Below are 15,102 nucleotides of genomic sequence, written 5' to 3'. Positions count from 1 at the left end.
GATCTCAGACTTGCTTCCCTCATCCCCACACCAATCTTGTTCATAAAGTTTCCCACTTCCCCAAAAACCTCAAAAAATGTACTTGAGGTGCATGCATGGGGTAAAACTCCCAGAAACTAATAAGCACAGAGCAGCACAGCTGGGGGCCTGCAGATTTCAGCGACCCTGAGGTGCTAGGGCGACAGACTGAGAGTTCGGCCCATTGGTGGAAAACCCTGGTAAACCGCCTTCGCTTTCAAGCATAGCATTCTAGGAGTTCGGCAAGGCTTCAAAATTCACATCTCTGCAGAGTCACAAATCTCTGCCTTGAGGTCCATCTTCTCTGGTTTTTCAACCATTTAAAGACTATCTGAATTTCTTGTCATCATCTTTCAACTAAGATGCTCCTGACTTCTATCTACCTTCGATACATTAAACTAATAAAAGAGAAAAGAATTAGGTAATTATCAAATTTCATTGATTAAAATAGTTTGAATTTATTCTTTCTCCTTTATTTCTATTACCCTAACCAAATCTAATCTAGGCTATTAGCACTTCACATCTGAAATGCAAAAACCTTCACTAATTACCCTTCTGTAATCTATTCCTACCAAGTGAACCAAATAACTTGGTGCTCCAGTATATGTGCTAGCTTCTTAAAGACAGAAACCATGATGTATTTTACAACTCTTATATGAATGATACTATAATTGGGCATAACATAGTAAACATTCTAATATGTCTACCATGCTGCTAAAAGATGACCAGATGACCTTGAGATATAGTGACCAGATGACCTTGAGATATAGTGCTACAACACAGTAGTAACCAAACCCATCAATTCCATCTCTTAGATTACATCTCTTATCCTTGGTCTAACCCAGTGGTTGGCAAACTGCGGCTCGCGAGCCACATGCGGCTCTTTGGCCCCTTGAGTGCGGCTCTTCCACAAAATATCGACTTCTGCGCATGGGCCACAAAGTTTCAATCACACTGCACGTGTGCGCCCGCATGTGGTATTTTGGGGAAGAGCCACATTCAAGGGGCCAAAGAGCTGCATGTGGCTCGCGAGCCGCAGTTTGCCAACCACTGTAACCTTTCATGTCAGCTTCCGTTAGAAAGCCTCCCAAATGGTCTCTCTGCCTCTACTATTACCAATATTTTCCAATCTTACAACTCCAGAGTGACTTGTTCTAAAATACAAATTGGATCATGTATTTCATATGTTAAAACCTACAAAATGGCCCTAACCAGTTTGGCTCAGCGGATAGAGCGTCGGCCTGCAGACTCAAGGGTCCCAGGTTCGATTCCGGTCAAGGGCATGTACCTTGGTTGCGGGCACATCCCCTGTGGGAAGCGTGCAGGAGGCAGCTGATCGATGTTTCTCTCTCATCGATGTTTCTAACTCTCTATCCCTCTCTCTTCCTCTCTGTAAAAATCAATAAAATATATATTTTTAAAAACCCTATAAAATGAAGTCCAACTTCATTAGCAAAGCACACAGGGTCATCAAGAATTGGTCCCTACTCATTTCCTAAGCCTCATCCTGGGGCCTAGCACATAACAGATGCTCAATAAAGGTTCGCTCAACAAATGAATCTATCTTTGAGTTAGGAAAGGATGAGGTCACGTGGGCATGAAGACAAACCTCTGACTTAGTTCACTTTACAGAACAAGCTACCCTCATGAAACCCAAATCAGTTCCAAACCACATCAGTGTCATACTCAAAGGAATTTAAGCTCATTTTTCAGGGTGTCATTCCTAAAAATGAGATAGACTAGTTTAACTTGTGACTCATTATTTGGCTCCAAATTGTCAGGCTTGGTTTAATTTAGCAGAGTTACATTTTGGTCCTGGCACACTTGGGTCTGAACAGACAGAATGCGGGCTCTTGTATCACCTACACCCAATGATAACAGTTTTGAGTGGTTAATCCATTGCTTTCTCACATAAGAAAACAAGAAAATGTCTGTCTTCCACTTTTTCCCCAACAAGTTTCCATTTCTTTCCACACACATCTCCAACTATTTTCAAGTGGCATGGGAACTCAGCCTTCTCTCCCCAACCACTAACCTCTATGTTGAAGGTGACCACAGTGCCATTTGCTAGTCCTGCATAGAGGATTCGCCATCTACTGTGAAGGCAGAGGACTCGGTCGTCCAGCTGTAACTGCTCCAAACACTCTCGCGTCTGATAAAAGTACACAACACCTAATCAGCAGAGGTTAAGCAAGCAAAATGTGAAACCCCCTTCTGAAAGCAGAGTATGAAATGATTTTATGAGGAAGAGGTATCATCTATTTTATAGAAGGCCATCTTAGATATTTTTTCTCCTTTGAAATATGTGGCCAAAGACTCTCAAGCTGTAGGTAATAACAAAAACAAATGTAAATTCTATAATGTTACCCATATTCCTAATATGGAATGTAGAAATTCTTCAAAGGGCACTAGGAATGGAGTATTAACCTCTTAAATTAAGTAGCCAAAGATAAAGTTAAAGCTGTATTTGACATCTAAAAGGAAAATTATAGTTGTATATGTAATAGCATTAATGAAATATGTGCTTTCCTGCAACTGATTCTCTATTTTAATAGCTCCCAAGTATCTTGTTCAAACCAGTGTCAGGTTAGCCGATCCATAATTACCCATGCCTTTAAAATATATAGAACCCCAAGCTTCACATCCAATCCCTAGATTCTAATTCAGTAGGCCCTAGATTATGTATTTTTTAAAATGTCCTTAGCAATTTTGATGCATATCCAGATTAAACAAACACTGTTTAATCTGACCTTCAAGAAACAATTTTGATAAATTTCCAGAACTGGGTTATATTAGCAACTTTAATTACCTAGAACCTAGAATAGGCCCAATAACACACTAAGTGTTCAAGATTTGTTGTTAATGATACCAAGCAACTAAATGCCCAGGTGTATCTTTTAAAACCGGTTTGGACAGAGATGTTAAAATTAAGATGGTTTTAAGTGGGTAGGATGTGACACGCTGTGGGTAGAATGAAAAGCTGTAGGCTGTAAAAGCCCGTTTTCTTCTCCCATTCTTCTCTCATACCTGAGAGTCAGTCTTTTAAATTTCTCCCAGAAAATTACAAATATAAATGCCACACATGAAGTTGTAAAAAAAAAAAAAAAAAGACAGTAACTGTTGCCTCTGATTAGTGCAATCTCTTTGTAATTTTATAGAGGAAATTGAATTCTATATAATGATTTTTAAAAAAAGAACTATTGGCACATGCAATATGAACTTCAGATAGCATGGTGAGCTAAAGCTAATACAGGCAGTGTTGTTTATTTTGATGAAGTTCAAGCACAGACAAACTCTTTAATGACAGATGCAGAGAGAAAGTGGGAAGAAAGAAGCATCTGTCTCAACGTCTCCACTCTACATAGTATAACTACAGTCAAAGCCGGTCAATATTATCACTTTTGATTTCTCTGAACCCACTTGCCTTAACATTATAGCAGCGAACGGTGTGATCACTGGAACCAGTGTAAAGGGCAGCATTCTTCCCAGAGGTTTGAGTAACCAGGAGGCAGTTCACTTTCGAAGTATGGCCCTCAAAGACACCAATGCACTTCCGAGTCTAAAGTCAAGCACAGATCAGATTATTACTTATGGGTATAGAAGGATCAGATACTGCCTTTCCTCAACAAAAAAATGCTAGAACATAATAGTTCGCTGCTGCATCCTCAGTACCTAGGAAAGTGCCTGGTACACAAACAGTGTTCAGTAAACATGTGATCAATAATGCCCAGCAAATGGCCACATGCAGTAAGGTACTTCCAACTATGTTAGCTGAGTTATACCAAAAAATACTTAGGGCAATTCACTATAAGGTTGGTAAGAATTTTAATTAATGCCTAGGGCAAGGCTGTCCAACACATAGACCAAAGATCTACCGAATCCAAACTGAGGCTAATTACCCAGGCAAATCCCTGCATTTGATTCAGTAGCTTATGAAATGCTCCATAATCGTCTAAGACATGTCAGGTGTCATCACAGGTCCCAGTGGTCCAGGTATGGTTTCATAAGGGGACAGCCTAATAGTTATCTGTACTATCTCTGAGATCTATTTAGAATGTACACATATAAAGGGTGTCCCAAAATTCATGCAAGAAGCAATTTTGATAGAAAACACAGGTTTATAATTAAAAATTGTAAATTTTTTATTGATTCATAAAGTATACTGTACAGGGTTATATATGGAATAGCATATCGGGTAAATGACCTCCACGGCTTTGCTGGCACATATGCACTCTTTTTTTTTTTTTTTTACATATGCACTCTTTTGTTGAAATTTTCCATGACCATTTTGCATAAATGTGGCTGAATTTCAATGAGGCTCATTTGCATCTTGATGGCTTGGTTAATCGACAAAATTGTCGCATTTGGGGTTCAGAAAATCCACGAGTGATTGTTGAGAAACAAATGCATCCACAACGTGTCACTGTTTGGTGGAAATTTGGGGCTGGAGGCATCATCGGACCGTTCTTCTTAGAAAATGCGGCTACTCAGGCAATAACAAAAGAGTGCGTATGTGCCAGCAAAGCCGTGGAGGCCATTTACCTGATATGCTATTCCATACATACCCTATACTGTATACTTTATGAATCAATAAAAAATTTACAATTTTTAATTATAAACCTGTGTTTTCTATCAAAATTACTTCTTGCGTGAATTTTGGGACACCCTTTACATATACTTATTCTGCAATTCAGAGTTAGAGCCAATCCCCCAAACCTTACACTCATACTTCCTGGTACCATTGCTTCTTTCCTTCGGTCATTCCTTTAGCCCCTCCGGTTATTAGGCTAAAGAAACCTATATACTTATTGCCTACAGCAAACACATTTTCTTGTTCCATCATCTAACCTTTTGATTTTTCAGGACTTCAACAATTTTAAATACTTTCACACTTTGTTCAGACAACACAGTGTTCCTAAAGTTTCTTGGCTATCATTATTGATAAACAGATTTAGTTTAACATATACCAAATTCAACACTCAAAAATTCATTCTATGAAAATTCAGAGAAATGGGCATGAGATTATACTAAGTGTGTGTAGTGGAAGACTGTTGCTCTCTTTAATAACTTGCACAACTAATCAACTATCAGGGAAAATGCCTCCTCTAATACTTCCCCAGTATTCTTTTTACTCCCCTATTATATAGCAGTCATGCAACTGACCTCATCACAAACTCCAGGGATCCGACTAGCCCACGTCCACTGTTGTAATCCCACCTTCCTTTGCCAAGTGCCAAGTGCTTATTCAGGGAATAATGCACGAGACCCTTGTTTGGTGGTGGGAGGAAAAAGAAACCCCAGCAGCTCCTGGATCTATTTGTGAGCAGGAGGAGAACACCTTAGGAAGAGGTGATACGAAGAAGGTAGAGTGGAGAGACAGAATAAAATCAAGTTCCCAGGGGCCCTGTGGAGCAGCTGGACCAACTTTATCTAAAGTTAGTCTAAATCCCACCCATATCTAGACAGCAAATAAATTCCCCTATTGCTGAGTTGGAGTTTCTAAAACCTGCAACTACCAAAAGCATTCAAATTGCTGTATCAACTTACCACCAGATTATAAGCTCGCACAGTTTTATCTGCTGAACAGGTATAGAGCAAATTCCCAAATATCTGAATTGCATTCACTGCAGCTTGGTGCCCCTCAAAACTCCCTTCTGTGGGCTCATCATCATCTCCTGGCTCTGAAGATATTTCTAGAAAACAAGAATATGTTTCAGAAACATGTCCACTGTGTCTGAAAAGATACTCAAACATTAAAACCATGACATAACATGGTGGCCCCTGAGTTCTCCTTAGAGTCTAGTTCCCATTAAAAATACCACAGTTTTCATTAAGATCTTCATTATGAACATTTCATAGTAAGAGAAAGCAGGGAAGGCCTTTCACTAAGAAAATGATACTTGTATGAGTTTTTGAGTGATAATGGGAAGGCACCAAATATCTTCACATACAGTTGTTTCACTGAGCAAGGCATTATTCTTTAAGCAGTTCTGTCTCAAAGCAAAATCCCCTGGAGCCAATGAAACCTTAATACTAAATACCTGAATAGATAAGAGAGCCAGGTAAGAGAGATGGGCGTAAGAAACTGAAAAGAAGGATTTGAGGATTTAGGAATACCGTAACTGCTGGTCAAAGCAATCCTCTTGGTGCTAAGTCCTACCCCCTATTCTATAAGTATATTTAAGTAGATTTAAACCCTGGCTCTAACATTTACAACGCTGTTCTCTGTGGTAATTTAAATAAAACAGAACAACCAAATACCTGAAGAGTTCTTCGATCCTTTTATGGAGGAGATCACGGTCTGAGTTTCTGCCACGCTACGAAACAATAGCAAAAGTCTTCTTAGCATCTGTGTGAATAGGACAGGTAGTAAAACCTAAATTTTCCTGACTCAAAGTATTGTTCTAATCAATGGGCAAAGTAGCAATGATGAGATCATTTTCCATCTGAAATTTCTATATGGAAGGAAATAAAAGTACAGTAAATATTTATAACACAAATGATTGGGAGAGAACCAAGATGGCGGCATAGGTTAACGCCGGAGTTTGCGGCTTTGAACAACTACTTCAAAAGTGAAACTAAAAGACGGAAAGGACATCACCCAGAACCACAGGAACGCTGGCTGAGTGGAAGTCCTACAACTAGGAGGAAAGAGAAACGCATACGGACACTCAGAGGAGGCGCAGTGCTGAAGTCAAATTCTGAGGTGCGGAGTGCGCGGAGCGGGCTGGCGGCGGAGGGCGCGGTTGGCGTTTTCAATCGGGAGGGAGTTTCAGACTCTGAGCTCCAGATACAGGCGAGTCTCTGAGGACCCAGACTCAAACGGGAGAAGCGGGACTGTCTGGCTTCGGTCAGAGCGAGTGCAGCTTTCTCTCTGAGCTTTGCTGCGGGTGCGGGGACTCAGAGAGGCAGAGCCCCTGGGGACAGGACTGAGAGCCGCCATAACTGCTCTCTCCGGCCCACCCTGTTGATCCTGTGCGACCCGCCCTACCCAAGCCCTGCACAGAGGCATTTGCCGGATAGCCTCAGGCAAAGGCTAGATTAGCACCTCCCTAGAGGACAGAAGTTCTCTCACTGCTGACACAGCTGATTCTCATAGCCACTTGGCCTGGAGGTCAGACCCTCCCTGGTATTAGCTACAACAATCAAGGTTTAACTATAAGACTGCGAACAAAGACCACTAGGGGGTGCACCAAGGAAGCATAACAAAATGCAGAGACAAAGAAACAGGACAAAATTGTCAATGGAAGATATAGAGTTCAGAACCACACTTTTAAGGTCTCTCAAGAACTGTTTAGAAGCCGCCGATAAACTTAATGAGATCTACAACAAAACTAATGAGACCCTCGATGTTATGTTGGGGAACCAACTAGAAATTAAGCATACACGGACTGAAACAACGAATATTATACAGACTCCCGACAGCAGACCAGAGGAGCGCAAGAATCAAGTCAATGATTTGAAATGCGAGGAAGCAAAAAGCACGCAACCGGAGGGGCGGAATGGAAAAAAGAATCCAAAAATGCGAGGATAGTGTAAGGAGCCTCTGGGACAGCTTCAAGCGTACCAACATCAGAATTATAGGGGTGCCAGAAGATGAGAGAGAGCAAGATATTGAAAACCTATTTGAAGAAATAATGACAGAAAACTTCCCCCACCTGGTGAAAGAAATGGACTTACAGGTCCAAGAAGCGCGGAGAACCCCAAACAAAAGGAATCCAAAGAGGACCACACCAAGACACATCATCATTAAAATGCCAAGAGCAAAAGATAAAGAGAGAATCTTAAAAATAGCAAGAGAAAGAAACCCAGTTACCTACAAGGGAATACCCATACGACTGTCAGCTGATTTCTCAACAGAAACTTTGCAGGCCAGAAGGGAATGGCAAGATATATTCAAAGTGATGAATACCAAGAACCTACAACCAAGATTACTTTATCCAGCAAAGCTATCATTCAGAATTGAAGGTCAGATAAAGAGCTTCACAGATAAGGAAAAGCTAAAGGAGTTCATCACCACCAAACCAGGATTATATGAAATGCTGAAAGGTATCCTTTAAGAAGAGGAAGAGGAAGAAAAAGGTAAAGATACAAATTATGAACAACAAATATGCATCTATCAACAAGTGAATCTAAGAATCAAGTGAATAATCTGATGAACAGAATGAACTGGTGATTATAATAGAATCAGGGACATAGAAAGGGAATGGACTGACTATTCTTGTGGGGGAAAGGGGTGTGGGAGATGCGGGAAGAGACTGGACAAAAATCATGCACCTATGGATGAGGACAGTGGGTGGGGAGTGAGGGCGGAGGGTGGGGCGGGAACTGGGAGGAGGGGAGTTATGGGGGGGAACAAAAGAGGAACAAATGTAATAATCTGAACAATAAAGATTTAATTAAAAACAAAAACAAAAACAAATAAAAAAAAATAAAATGAAAAAAATATATATATATTTATAACACAAATGAGAAAGCAGCAAATCTCCACTGCCAAGTTTTTGAGTCTTCCACATCTGCAATGCCTACAGATTCTCTATAAATTTGATTCTTTTAAAAATTCTGAATCATAACAAAAAGTTCTATTTTTTTTTTTTTTTAAAGAGAAGAAGAATGGCCCTAGCTGGTTTGGCTCAGTGGATAGAGTGTAGGCCAGCAGATCAAAGGGTCCCAGGATCGATTCCGGGCAAAGGCACGTACCTCAGTTGCAGCCTCCTCCCCGGCCCGGGCCCTGGTTGGGGTGCGTGCAGGAGGCAACCAATCGGTGTGTTTCTCTCACATCGATATTTTTCTGTCTTTCCCTCTCTCTTCCTCTCTCTCTAAAAATCAACGGAAAAATATCCTCGAGTGAGAATTAAAAAAATAAAAGAATGGTGAAACTGTTCTGATTGGACCAATACAACATCCCTACCTTACAGGGATACCATCTTTATAGCGAGTGCCAATCTCACTGGTGGAGCTAACTTCATCACAACCAGAACGAGAAGTTTCTAATGAGCGTTGCTCTGTGCAGTTCCAAATATCCTTCTTCGACGGGCTGTCTGGCTTCTCCTCTCCAGATTCCGAGGAATCAATGGCCACTACTTCTAACTGAGGGTTAGGAAGTTCCAGGACTTCCAGAGAGGAGTCACTGTCTGGCTCATCCCTGACACTCTCTTGTTCAAGTCCAGTTCTGCTATCTTCCCAGGTGGAGGTTGTTACTTTCCCTCCTTTAGCTGACTTTCCAGTTTTCACTTTCCTCACAGGTTTAGCAGTAAACACATCCTGCTCGGTGTCACTGTTCTCGGGAACATGGGCGGCTCGCAGAGTCTTCTTCTTCCTAAGTTTCTTCTTTTTCTTGTTCCCCCGCGTTTCAGCTGATGTCAGAGTAGACTCTGCTTGCTCAGGCTGGTCAGCGAGAGAGAGGGGCTCCTTCTCTAAAGAGGTTTCTGAAGCAAAGAACAATCTTGGAAAAGAACCGGTACAGGCTTCAGACCCGCTGTTGCCTTTGGTTGGCTCTTCACCTTCTTTATTTATGCTAGAAAGACCAGCTGATTGGGACGAGAGAACATTTTCCCCGTTTCTGGTACTTCCTTGCTCCACAGAAAGCCTCAGTTCTCGGCCTGGCTCGTGGAAATTTTCTGTTGGCTCTGACAAGGACAACGGTGCAGTGAGGGATGCATCGACTGAACGGCGGTCACTGACCTCTCCTGAAGAGAGAAGAAAAAAATGATGGCACCTTTTTTGTGTTTGCTATTTATAGTCATAAACTGCAATTATTTGTTACTGGTTGAATTTCTAACAATTAATGACATTTCAATGACATATTAAACCGTGGCTTTTAAAGCTGTTCTCTTACCCCTCAATTTCTCATAACCAACATAAATGTCTATTTCAGAACTTAGTACACTTTGCCTTGCTCAATCTCACAAATAATACGCATGTTTTATACCCTGCAAAAGCTCCTTATGGGCAGGAATTGTTTCTATCCATCTTTTTTCCTTGTTTCTTATTTGAAATATCCACATACTGAACATCATGTTCTATTCTTAGTAGACACTAAACTATCTATTTAACTGAAGTGCATTTCTTCTTAATTTTCACTATGCATTTTACCTGTACATCATCCAGTTTAGCTACATACTAGTAGTTAAAAAGTCAGTTGAATTAAAAATGTCTATTTTCTTTGACTTAGTTATTTCATGTCTATAAATTTAAACTGATAAAATAATCACATACTCAAAGACATTTATGCAACTGGAAAAATAAAATATTTTAGATGAATTATTTTTATGACACAGGGAAATGATCATGACATATTAAATGGAAAAAAGCCAAGTTATAACGGACTACAATTTGTCCTTTGTATAAAGTCTACATGTAAACACAAACATGTAAGATTTAAAAAAAGACTGAAAGCCCTAGCCAATGTGGCTCAGTTGGTCGAGCATTATCCCATGCACCAAAAGGTAGCCGGTTCAATTCCTGGTCAGGGCACATACCCGCACTGCAGGTTTGGTCCCTGGTTGGGGGGTGTGTGTGGGAGGAAACCGATCCATGTTTCTCTCTCACGCTGATGTTTCTCTCTTCTCTCCTTCTCCCTTCCTCTCTCTCTAAAATCAATAAAAATCTCATATTTTTTAAAAACTCTTCCCTACTCTGATATCATAAAAAAGACTGAAACAATACAGGTTGTCCCAAAAAAATGTATACACACTTTGAATGATTATAAAGTCAGTGTTTATTAATATACAGTTCATTTTCAAAATTTAAAAGAATCTACAGAAATGAATAATTTTTTTGTTAATGCCTGCTTTCAAACTGGTGACCGTTCTGGTCCAGGCATTGCTGATAATGCGAAGCAATGGAATCAAGAATCATTTCATTCGGTATTTGTGTGCCCTCAATCCATCGACTGTTGCTGATTTTATCTTTTATGTATCCCCATTAAAAAAAAAGTCTAGCCCTTACCGGTTTGGCTCAGTGGATAGAGCATCAGCCTGCGGACTCAAGGGTCCCAGGTTCGATTCCAGTCAAGGGCATGTACCTTGGTTGCGGGCATATCCCCAGTAGGGAGTGTGCAGGAGGCAGCTGATCAATGTTTCTCTCTCATCGATGTTTCTAACTCTCTATCTCTCTCCCTTCCTCTCTGTAAAAAATCAATAAAATATATTTAAAAATAATAATAATTAAAAAAAAAAGTCTAGTGGCACTTCAGCATAAATTTTTTTTGTTCAAAGCTTAGTCTGGCTTCAAATCAGTAAAACCTGAAAAGGAGTGAAAATTAGGTGAGTGTATACATTTTGGGGGGATACCCTCTATGTATAACATATTTAGATTTCTAGTTTTCCAATTATTTACAATGTACATAAATTAGAGGGTTTTTTATTCTTAAAATTTTAAATTGATTTTAAAGAGAGAGAGGAAAGGAGATGAAGAGAGAGAAAACATCAATAAGAGAGAGAAGCATCAACTGCCACCTCCACTGGGGATCAAGCTCGCAAGCTGGACATGCGCCCTGAGCAGGAATCAAATTGGCAGGCAACCTCTTGGTGCATGGACGTTCAACCAAGCACACCAGCCAGGACAACATAAATTAGTCTTACAATCAGAAAAAAAATCTACTTAAAGTTGCTTTTTAAAAATTAGTTTAAAAGATCACTACATTTCTTACTAGTTTTTTAAAGAAAACACTAAATATCATCAATATAAAAGTAACAAAATTCAATATGAAAGACAATATACATTTGATACAGACATCTAAATTAGTGTTGCAACAGGTAGAGAAATAGAATAATTCTTCAGAATTTTTATTTTGGCTTAAGAAATCACACAATGCCAGTTTGTTTACTTTTTACTTTACTATTAATACAGCACCATTGTGGTTACACAAACTTCAAGTAATATTTTAAGTTGCTCAGAAGTTATTTTCAAATGGTAACCAAGTGAGTGTTATTTTATGTAAATACTGAAACTAAAAACCTTGTCTATTTCTCAAAACCATTCAAGTTCCTATTAGATGATTCTAAACCCCGGAGTCCCCTCTACCTTTCATCATGGCTACCAGGTTTCCCAGGTTTATATTAACCCTGGCTTGTACTTTAGGTGATAAAGACAATCAAGTGCTAAGAAATTCAGAGAAAATATCTTATCTGACTGAACAACATCAACCTTATTTATCACCCCAGAACTAAATAACTCTGCACCCATCCAATAAATGGAACCTTTTAGGTGCTAATACAAAATCAAGTAAGTAATTCTATATTAGAGAAAATTAAGGAAAAGTTATTGATATTTAAATAATTCTCCTGAATGAAGAAAACCTTAAGAAAAATTAATTGTATTAGCTTCAGTTTAATGAACAAGTATAACTTTACATCACTGATATAAAATTGCCCATTACAGGGTTGCCCTTAAATCAGAGAAAAATTTACACACTATTACCTTGCAGCAATTCCTTGGACACACTGCAAGGAGAGCCTTGTGACACAGCATTCACATTACCTTCTTGTTCAGAAGACATAGGTTCTTGTTTAATCTGAATCGATGAGTCCGGAGCAGGAACACTGCCATGGGCTTGGAAAGTAGGAGATGTGGGTACTTGGCAAGGGACTCCTGTGGATGATGGAGGCTCCAGAAAAACTGGGAAGAAGGGAGTAGGCAGCAGCGTGGCATCAGCAGATGTTTGAGATCTACTGCTCCTCTGTTCTCGCAGAAGGCTACAGGGAACCTGGTATGGGCGTTCAGAAGGTTCATATGTTTCTGAAATGGAATACATACATACAAAAACAAAAATGTTATCTGAAAAGTCACTTGTTTCTTAGCTAATATGTATTTTTAAAGATCATACAAGAATTTAAAGACTCTCCTAATTCTTCCAAATAGACTGTCATATATCTACAAAACCATCAAGGATACAGACAGAATAGGCATTAATAATCTAATTTTTCAGATTTTAAGTGACTTATCCAAGGTCATATAGATACTAATAGAAGAGCCAAGATTTGAACACAGGTGCTTTGATTCCTAACCCAAGGCTCCTTCTGTAATATACTGTCTCAATTGCTAAGCATTTTGAGGATGGATGTACAGTCTTACAGGCCTTTCCGTAGGAGAATGAAACCAAAGAGACATGAGAAATCGTATGATTTTTTTAAATGACTATTTCAATTCCCCTCTATAGAGAAAAAAAAAAAAGTTACAGAGGGCCCAATCCAAATACCTTGCAATCCCTGTAGAATTTGTATTCTATGGGTCCTCAGTGCACTCATCTCCATAGTTATCTAAAAATAAAGTATTTTGTCATGAATTTTCAAATCCAATTTCAGAGATTATCCATTTTCATTGAATGTTCCACCTGCTGTTACCTGCTGCTTGAGCATAAGAAGCCTCTGAACTTCCACATAAGCTGTCTGAAGTGCTGCCCGGGCTTGCAGAAGGTTGTTATCCATGCACTGCAACGACTTGCTTAGTTCTTCCTCCCTTAAAGAAATACTCAGCAGCTGGTCGACCTGCGAACGTTCTGCCAGGAGAAACCATAGGTTTGTTTAGTAATGGAGACTCCTCTTCAATATTTACTTACTAATACACCTCCTCAGAACATGGAACTACATCAGTATCTAGGATAAGCCTTTATTTCTCCCAATAGGTACCGCAGACTCATTGAACCTCACAAATCATATAGTCAAGTCAGTTGCTGTCAGAGCTGGAAACCGAAAGTGAGAATTGGTAAGATAAAGGTGCCTCAAAGGTTCAGGAGTACCACCAGGGGGTACCATCTTACCTAATAACCATTTTCCACCACTACCCTTCCAGTGAAATCTGTCCCAAGCAAATCCACTGTTGCAGTTTCCTTTATCTACCACCCTCTTCACCCCGGGCTTTGCTTAGATTGGACCCCAGATCTGTTCTGCTTGCACTCTCCTCCCAATCCACATTTTTCTAGTCTGTTAGTTAACATAGTTATGTTTATTAGAGAAATCTGCCTGAAGGAGCTGTAGCAAACTTCTCCATTACTACAGCAGAAAATCAAACTTTTTAGTTACTTTAAATAAAATGTTCTACTATATGTACAGTGGGGCCTTGACTTACGAGTGTCCCGACTAACAAGTTTTTTGAGATACCAGCTGTCTCTCAGCCGATTTTTTGCATTGAGTTGATAGAGTAATTTGAGTTAACGAGCTCCTTAACAAGCTCGGTCTCGGAACGAATTAAACTCGTAAGTCAAGGCCCCATTGTATATATTTGTCACCTTTGTTTGTCTCTTCCCCATCCAATATGCCAGGACCTCTTTCCTAAACCAGACCCACATACCTAACTACCAACTTGATATCTCTACCTAGGTGTCTATAAGGTCCTTTTTAAAAATAAATAAATAAAATATGTTTTTATTGATTTCGGAGAGAGGAAGGGAGGAGAGACGGAAACATCAATGATGAGAGAATCATTCATGGGCCGTCTCCTGCACACCCTCTACTGGAATCGAGCCGGCAACCTGGGCAGGTGTCCTGACCGAGAATCAAACTGTGATCTCCTGGGTCATGAGTTGACGCTCAACCACCAAGCTACACCAGCCAGGCTCTGAGGTCCTTTAACTCAAGGGATCCAAAAGTGAACTCATCATCTTCCTCTATTCTTAACCTGCTCCTCATGGAGTTTCCTAGCTCTACAAATGATGTCACCATCCACACAGTTGCCCCAACTAGAAACTGGGGTCATCCTTGACTCCTACCTTACACATCACTTCCAATCACCCAAGGCTCTTTCAATCACTTCCCGCACTAGCTCTCATACTGGATCAGGGTTGGAGTCAGTGTAAAGCAAGCGCTGAAGTGGCATATCAGTCAGTGAGCCACCTTAAAAACGTCTCTCCTCAATTCACACGAGAAAAGCAACCAAGATTCATAAAAAATGGAGACTGAAAGAAATGGATAAATGACCAAAATGGACAAAAATTTACTGAAGGCCTGGTTCCTCTTCATCCCATTGAAAAGGCCCAATGAGTCCAATGTTTTTATATTGGACTCAGTTTGTCCAAGATATATATTAACTTTAGCTTACAGGTATATGTGGCATCATGTAGTTCTCCGACAGATGCAACTGTAT

At 39.9% G+C, this 15,102-nt stretch overlaps 1 protein-coding gene across 10 annotated transcripts in view; it reads right to left on the bottom strand.

The window, feature by feature from the left end:
* The window catches only part of ZNF106 (zinc finger protein 106), a 59,218-nt gene that overhangs the window by 11,260 nt on the left and 32,856 nt on the right, over positions 1-15,102 (bottom strand). For 7 of the 10 annotated variants that reach the window (XM_059704174.1, XM_059704200.1, XM_059704226.1 and 4 more), the window contains 8 exons: positions 13,365-13,519; positions 13,220-13,280; positions 12,442-12,759; positions 8,930-9,707; positions 6,280-6,335; positions 5,566-5,711; positions 3,443-3,577; positions 2,054-2,170 (listed from right to left, as the gene is read on the bottom strand). In XM_059704174.1, coding sequence (XP_059560157.1) covers positions 2,054-2,170; positions 3,443-3,577; positions 5,566-5,711; positions 6,280-6,335; positions 8,930-9,707; positions 12,442-12,759; positions 13,220-13,280; positions 13,365-13,519 — 1,766 coding nt within the window. Of the gene's footprint in view, positions 1-2,053; positions 2,191-3,442; positions 3,578-5,565; positions 5,712-6,279; positions 6,336-8,929; positions 9,708-12,441; positions 12,760-13,219; positions 13,281-13,364; positions 13,520-15,102 lie in introns of all 10 variants that reach the window. The other 3 variants (XM_059704192.1, XM_059704217.1, XM_059704210.1) reach the window with 3 other exon arrangements.

This window comes from Myotis daubentonii, chromosome 1, assembly GCF_963259705.1.
Source record: "Myotis daubentonii chromosome 1, mMyoDau2.1, whole genome shotgun sequence".
Classification (NCBI taxonomy): domain Eukaryota; kingdom Metazoa; phylum Chordata; class Mammalia; order Chiroptera; family Vespertilionidae; genus Myotis; species Myotis daubentonii.
The sequence above is the reverse complement of the archived record's forward strand: the minus strand, read 5'-3'. Positions and strand labels throughout refer to the sequence as shown.